Source organism: Carassius auratus, unplaced genomic scaffold (assembly GCF_003368295.1).
Source record: "Carassius auratus strain Wakin unplaced genomic scaffold, ASM336829v1 scaf_tig00036691, whole genome shotgun sequence".
Taxonomy (NCBI): domain Eukaryota; kingdom Metazoa; phylum Chordata; class Actinopteri; order Cypriniformes; family Cyprinidae; genus Carassius; species Carassius auratus.
In genome coordinates, this window is record NW_020526331.1 from 64,167 (window position 1) to 72,846 (window position 8,680).

Below are 8,680 nucleotides of genomic sequence, written 5' to 3' on the forward strand. Positions count from 1 at the left end.
ACACTTTTATGCGATTTCCTACAAAAGCGGGAGTGAAATGTCTCACAGCACTCCCTAAGTAACAAAGATGTCACGTTATATAAAGAAAACAATTTTAGTTGGTTGTCATTTGTGTGTGCTGCCTTGAGGTGTATATCACTAAACAGACAGGTTATAATTTTTTTTTTGAATTATGTATTTGGGACATTTTGTGTGCTATGCAAAAAATGCAACTTTTTCTATTCCCTTTAAAATAAAATAAAAAAAAACAGGAATTGTAAAAAATAAAACAAAAACAAATTCAGTGCATGTAAATTAATAAAATTGTTTAAAATACTTATTTGGTAAAATGTTTGGTTATACATTTTAACAAACAAACAAACAATAAATCAATTTCTGCATTTAGCATTAATTTAATAATAATAATAATAATATTATTATTATTATATTGAATAACAACACTGAAAAATAATATAATATTGAAATCTTATTGATGATGATAGTAATGATAATAAAAAGAAATTCAGTACTATATTATTATTCAGTGTTCAATATAATAATTCTAATAGTCATTATTTAGTAATGCATATTATAATTATTAGTTGAAGTAGTATAGTAGTAGTAATGATGATGATAAGAAATTCAATATTATATTATTCAGTGCTGTTAATCATTATAATAATTCTAATAAAGTCCTTATTATTTAGTAATGTTTATTATTATTATTATTATTATTAATATTATTATTAAAAACGTTTGTGTTATTAAAAAAGGCATGACGCAATTAAATAATCACATATACATTTATTTGGCTTGGCTGTTTAAATAGTAAATTGTTTTCCTGCCATCGACAGTTTAGAAAAGCAGAGTGACTGTAACAGAAATACAGGGCTCTTATCTGTTAGTCACATTGCCCATGCCTTCTTCTGACAGTCAATGATAAATCCTGTTTTCAATACCTTTTTACTTGCTTTTGACTCTACATTAACAGAGCCTGTCCTCCATTGGCATGCATCCTGCAGCCTACATGCTTCTTTCTTCCTCTCTCTTTTAATATCGGCATCTGTACTGACGCTCTGTCTTTCATGTTCACACAGTCTCTTCAAATAGACATCTTAACCTCTATTTCACCCACATTCCACTGGACAGAATCCAGAAACTGGGCTATGGTATGGGGCAATAATGACTTCGCTGGTCGGTTTACCCCTTTTTTCAACAGAAATGCTGCTGGAGATGGAAAGATCTCTGAACCCTGATTCTTACCTAACATTTGTAAATAATAGCCTGTGACTATTTTAGGTAGAAAGAGATTGTGAGATTTGAGGACACATTTTAACATGCAGAATTTGAATTAGCATCTTTGTTTCTATGAGATGAGTTTGATGCAATGATTATAAGTTATTTAGTTAAAAAATGTTTTACATTGAAGATTTTATATTTTCTATAATATTTTTTTATATTTTTTATATTTCTATATTGTTGGTGGTCTCATGAAAATATAATATATAATATATACATAAAATTTAAATATCAAAATTTCATTTAATATGATTTTTTTTTGTTCTGTAAGTCTGGAAAGCCTGGAAATAATTTTTAAGATATTAGTGAAAAAGTTAAGACATCTCTTTATTTAAAATATTGATATATTTTATGTATATCAATAAAATTTATATATATCAATAAAATTTATATATATCAATAAAATATATATATATATATATATATATATATATATATATATATATATATATATATATATATATTACAGCTAATACACTTTTTGTAGTTATGCTTAGGTGGGAAATATTTAAATATTTTATATTTAATAAAAATATCTGAAATTAGTGTATTATTGATATTTGAAATATTTATTAATATATTAAATCAAAAAATCAAAATGTAAAAACAATATATATAATTTGTTTGTCATGATGTCAATTTACATTTATTTTATTAAGTATATATTTTTGTATTTAAAGACAAATTAATTGCTGTAAAATTGGTTTATCAACTCTTTTGACTTTTCAATAACTTTACAGCCCGCCTCTATTGTTAAATGCATAAAATCAAGATTATGAGTCTAAATGAAGGATGAATTTATATAACCAGATAATATTGTTGTAAAATACAAATGACCTCATTGCAAAAACTAGGATGACCCATTATATATTAAAACATAAAGTAGAGACACATATAACTGTGAATCCTCTTGTTGCGGAAAGTGTCTCCCTCCAGATCGCTTTTGGCGAAACTGTCACATTTAACAGGATTACGCTTGATAATTAACAACCCAAGAAATGAGCATAAGCGAGATTCCTATAAAGCACTTTTAATTAATAAAAGGCTAAATTAAAAGCTGCATTTTCATAAGCTTTGCGGGGCAAATTCATCTCATGATTTCAAATGGACATGTCTGATATGTTTTAATTGGACTTGATTTGCATATACAGGAAAGGATTGTAGAGATCGGTTTGATAGCTTAAGGCTGCCTTTGTACTTAACGATCAAGGGGCGGAGGCTTTTTTTTCCTGGGTGTGTGTGCGAGCAAAGAGTGTGTTAGCATGTTCTACTGATGATTAAAAATGTATTGCGCATTTGAACAAAATTAAATGTCTGGCAGAAGGATATAAAGAGTAGGTTTAAGTTCCAGTTGTTGTCATTTGACAATTTAAAGTATAATTCTAAGCACAGACTTAGTTCTACACCTAGAATAGACATAGATGGAGACTTACACGGTTTAAACTTAATTCGTTAAATATGGGTCTATGTTTAGGTATAAATCTGGATCTTAGTCCAGTAAGTTTGGTAAGTGTTAAAGTCAGTAAGTTGGGGTCAAGCTCTATGAATCTAAGTCTAATAGTGTCATATTGTCAGATTCATTTGTTTATGTATGTTGATACCCAAGTGTTTTTTTTTTTTTGTGTTTTTTATAAGTGTTTTGGAGTTTAGGTCTAACCTGAGATTGGACATAAATGGAGATATACATCTATGACTGCTTCTGCAGGCATTTTAAAGTGTGTAGACAATTTAAGTGCTGCTGCTGCCAGATTTAATTTGAAGTCTGATCTAAATCTGGATCTGTGGACATTTATTAAATGTGTAATGCCTAGAAATTTAATTGGTGAAGTTCCTGTGTTTAAGTCTGGGTCTTTGTGTACAGACATTTTATTGCATTTAAAACTAAGCTTATTTTAGTTGGGTCGTACATCTATAAACGTTTAAAAATGCATGCAACTAACTTAAGGCGGGCGTACACCGTGCAGTTTTTGCTGTCGTATGAGTTCGCATGTGTGGACAATTGTGTGGAAATCGTGTATGCTGGTATGGTTGCGGCTCATATCATGTGCAAGGAATTCCGAGCCAAGCAGAGTGCCTTACGAGCACTTCCCGACCTCCCGATCATTTTTAAACAGGTCTTAAAAGTTTGTGAGCTGTCGGTTTGAATTCATGACGTGTGTGCTTGAACGAGCCAATTTGTTGATCTATCTGAAGTTGGACCAATCACGAACTAGGAAAACCACCGAAGAAGAAAGACGAAGATGGCAGCACCACGGCGAATGTAGACTGTTGGCCAAGAGGATAAACTCGCTAAACTCTGGCAGAAACAGCAAGCGCTGTGATGTTTCTAGCAGCGTGTACCATGCATTTAAATTATCTCTCTCTCTCTCTCTCTCTCTCTCTCTCTCACACAAACACACACACACACACACACACACACACGTGGATATGTAGTTTACGGGGACTCAGACGTAATGGTTTTCTATATTGTACAAACTATATATTCTATCCCCATACACTACCTCTATCCATCACGGAAAAATGCATGTTTAAAATTTCAATTAAACCCTGTTTAATATTTTTTTTAAGCCATTACGAGGACATAGAAGGTGTGTTCATGAACCATGTTTACATAAGACATTTGTGTCCCAATAAACCATAACACACACACTAGGGTGACCAGATGTCCCGGTTTCCTGTTGCTGAAAAAGAACCTGTATGTGTCACGGCTCGTATCATTATTTTATACGCAGTTAAGAGAGAGGGAGAGCAGTTATATTAACTTCGTGCAATTGCTTCGGAAATCGGCAGGTCATAAAATCGTGTCGTATATCACCTCATCTGTCCGATTTTCAGAGTAACTCACTCGTGACGTGTGCATGGACATACGATCTTCCGACCGTCTGAATTCGCACCGTGTACACCCACCTTTAGTTTAATAAGTCTGGGTCTGTGTCTAGTTCTAGTTCTACATCTGACTGGATCCAAGGCTTGTTTATGTCAGCAGTCATTTAAAATTGTGTAAAACAAACGCAATTGTTAAGTCCGAGTATGTGATTGGTGATCTGTAATGGTTTAATAATGTATTAAACTAACTTAATTTATAAGTCTGGGTTATCTTTTAAAATTCATAAATCTAGCTTACATTTGTAAGTCAGTCTGTAAGTCTGGGTTTATGTTTGGTTCTACTGGACATGTCTTTCTGTTTCTATGTGTCTATTTAAGTTTAGTTTGATGCCTGTAAGAATTTAAAGTGTGCAGAACTCCTTATTGCAAAAATATTGCTGAAATTAAGCCAAAGAAACAAATAAATAAATAAATAACTAATTAATTACATACTAGTGTGCGCTTTTATCCTTTTAGTAAAAATGTGCAGCATTTTTTTTTACTGTAATGCACATGAAAAATACAGTATAAGCATCATACTGATGTAAACCTAAAATAGAATAGAAGTAAAATGGAAGTTTTGCAGTCTGAATGTGGGTCTGCAAATAATGCGGACATTTTAAAGTGTAATGCTACCAGCTAAAAGGCATAGTTCACCCAAACATGAAAATTCTGTCATTACTCACCCTTTTGTCTTTCCAAACCCCTAAACCTTCGTTCATCGTCGAAACACAAATGAAGATATTTTTGATGAAATACATCAACATTGTGAAGTCACTGAAAATTATAGTTTTGAGATTGTTTGAGATGAATATGAGCAGGAAGCCTGAGGTCTACATCTATGGACACTTTAAAGGGTATAACATTTATCAGATTTCTTTGTAACTGAATGCTGATACTCAAGTACAAGTATAAGTCTAGGTCTGTCCTTAAGTCTAAGAATGCCACTTCCACCTTCTTATAAATCTGACGACTGGGAAACATTTCATACTCTAGTGGATCTTTATGGAAATCGACTATACTCAGGGAACCCATGAAACCTGTATTCTTTCTCCACATAATGTGCAGTATTATAAGCCCTACTTTCAAAAGCATTTCCTTTAAACGTCTTAAGTGCCGTTCAACAGGGGCACATAAAACCTGGCTATTTAAACCCTAACACACACACACACACACAACACATTCAGAAGCGAACACATACACACACACACACACAAATGGGAAGGAGATAAACCAGCATGTTTTTAGGCGATGTCGGTGGGAGGTATTTTTGCTCAGATAGCTGCGAAGCAGCAGGAGAGACAGAGACACAAAAAGGAGTTTTTGTGCCCTCTCATCTTACTCTTTCCTTTATAGTTTTTGTTTTCTGTATTCTGTTTGGGTTGAAGTCGACTGTGTGCCAAGGACTCCTCCGTACAAGGAGTGAAAGCCCAGCTCTTAAAGGATCGGGCTGTACTCTTCCCACTGGGAGCGTGGGAAGACTGATTTGTGTGGTACCGGCAGAGAGATCTATTCTCTCGTAGCTTCACGAAGCACTCCCACATCTTTGTACACTCACTTTGCGTGTGTGGCAAACAACGTATATTTGATTGGGTGGTGTATACGTGTAAATGGGATCAAGGCAAAAATACACATGGAATTGATATGTGGAGGTTTCTTTCCACAGACGGATGAAAATAGCTCCTTCAGCTTATTTGCGCAGTGCAGTTTGATGCTGGATGTACAATGGAAACAGTAGTTTATTGCACAAAAACGTTCTTTCACTGGTAGGATGGAGTAGTGACAAATGGATGTGCTGGAATACAAGTGAGCGAGTGTGATGAAGGACAGATGGAGGGAGAGATGAAGTGGAGTGGACAGAGGGTTTGCAGAAAGGACTTCATCAGGAGACCGGCTGAACGCATTGAGGGCCTGAAATCTCTGATTCTGACTTGAATTAGAATTTAAATTAGAATTTAAGGTTTTTGCGGTACTGGAGCAGTCGGCTCTTGAGGGGAATTGATTGCGTGCACCAAGCTGATGTGATTCTTATCAAGCATATTTTATCTTTAGGACACTTTTGTCAGGGATTCCTAGCTTTCTCAGTATTGTTTTGGTATGGTATAGTTATTTTCAGCACTAAAACTACATCATGCTCCAGTAAAGTTCAGTAGTGTTATATTTTAGATACAATATTATTTTTTTCCAATAAAAATATCACCTATAAACAAAGGCAGAATTGTTGTGCATCTGTGAGCAACAATCTGATTTTGTTGCAACCTAGAATTAAACTGCTGGTGAATGTCACACTATTTTGACACACTATTTCCCCGTTTAATACTGTGAAGCTGCTTTGACACAATCCGCATTTTAAAAAGTGCCATATAAATAACGGTGACTTGATTTGATTTGTTTCTGCATAAATCCACGTTTTGAATGAATCGCTTGAACCAATGACTCAGTGGCCCATTCATAAAGAGAGCCAATTACTTCATTCCTGAATGCCATTTGAACAAATCAAATGAATGAATTGCTAAACGGCTTACTCATAAAGATATTTACCGCAATCTGCTGGATGTTTTAGTTTCTTATTTAGAGTATTATTTCATCAAATAATAATAATAATTATTATTATTATTATTAAAAAAAAATGATGTGAGTAACCTACTTGATATTTTTATTTTAACACAACAGTGACTTTAAATTATCTTTTGGGAGGATTTTCACAGTCAAATTGAATTAGATTGCAAATTTTAATCGACTGACAGGCCTAATAAAATATAATCAAAATTATATATTATATAAAATATACAAGTATATAATAATAGCCTATAAATTAATTGATATTATATAAATATATAAATATCATTACATCCGTAATATATTGTGGCAAAGTTACAATTTAAGTTTCATGTACACAAAAATTTAACATTTATTTATTTAAAATTAAGAATTCTGTGTATAAATACAATTTATTGCATGTTAAATTATATGAATTTGTGTGAACTTTAAGATATTAAGAATAATAATATTTTTGATATAAATATTTTTGAAAGGGAAATTATGGACATTTTTACAGCCATTAAAATCTTCTCCTACAAATGTAATAATTGTTTTTCTATAAGGTATTAAACTTACATAAATGCAGAGATCTTATTTTGAAAGAATTTTCTTATTTTCATCTTGACCATTCGTATTTCTCACTGACCCTTAAGCTGAATGCAGAATCGTAGGTCACATGCTACTCATGAGACTAATTTATTCATGACAAACACATGCAATTCATTATTATGGCAAAAGGCTGCAATAATGGCATTATCTCATTTTACAGCTCCAAAAATAAAATAAAACAAATAATAATAATTAAAATCACTCCCACCTAATTGCATGGACATATTCATATTCAATTAAATACAGAAAATGAAATGGAGCTGGTGAAAGAGCGCATAAACAGAGGCCATGCAGAAACTCATTATGAAATCATCAATACCAGAATCACACAAATTAGTCTCCCCTTCCGCCGTCTTTTGTGGGGTGGCAGCCAAGGCCATAATAGTCAAGCTAAATTAAATTTTAATGTGTTTTTGATAAGCTTTGTCCATCTCTTTTGGCTTTGTAAACTTGCTCAGCAAGGTGATGTAATTTCCCCGTCAAGATGAAACGAGTCAAGGGACGTCGACTGAAAATCTGATTCGGCGTAATTGCCGTGTAATGTTATGACAGCAAAGCATCACACTGATTTGGTGGCTGTCTCCTGTTTAAAACATGAGCAATCCACAATACAAGCTACTCATTCCACAGGTTTGCTTTTTTCCTCATATTCATGTTTTTTTTTTTTTTTTTTTCAGGTAACCGGCCATGTGTGGTGCTGACAGCAAGGGTTCATCCAGGAGAGAGCAATGCCAGCTGGGTACTGAAGGGCACGCTGGAGTTCCTGTGCAGCAGTGATCCCGTAGCCGAGAGCTTGAGAGAGGCCTACATCTTCAAAATCATCCCCATGCTCAACCCTGACGGGGTCATTAATGGCAAGTATGTACGCTTACATGCATAGTGTGCAAATGTCTTCATTTATTACTTTCAAAATGTTGATTTAAAAAAACCCAAAACAAAAACAAAAGAACTTTGTGTTCCGTTTTGTCGCGCAGTTTTTGAATACGTGCTGTAATACAGAAATGTGGGACCTTTGTGTGTTTGAATAAAAGTGGTGCTGTAAATGTGATTTACTTCTATGGTAGGAACATCCAGTTTTCTGAACTTTATATACAGAACAGAGGGGCAGGATTAATTTGTTTCAAGTTTCAAATTTCAGGTTTATTTTCAGAAATATTAGTTCTAATCTGTCTGTCTGTCCAGCTGTCCGTCTGTCAATATAAGTTATGATGGATTGGTCAACACAAAATTTATGCTTAATGGTTGACTGATTTATATAAAAAGTATATTTCTGGAAATTATAAATATAAGTAATTAAAATGTACCAACAAATTATATTTAGATATGTAATTATTTGTATTAATTATTTACAATTACAATTTGTAATATTTTATCATAAACAATATAT

The 8,680-nt window shown here is 33.1% G+C and overlaps 1 protein-coding gene across 1 annotated transcript in view; it reads left to right on the forward strand.

Moving 5' to 3' along the window:
* LOC113082681 (cytosolic carboxypeptidase 4-like) overlaps window positions 1-8,173 on the forward strand; it is a 57,483-nt gene extending 49,310 nt beyond the window's left edge. The window contains exon 18 of the mRNA XM_026254224.1: window positions 7,971-8,173. Within this exon, the coding sequence (XP_026110009.1) occupies window positions 7,971-8,173 (203 nt within the window). The remainder of the gene's footprint in view (window positions 1-7,970) is intronic.
* The last annotated feature ends 507 nt before the right edge of the window (window positions 8,174-8,680 follow it).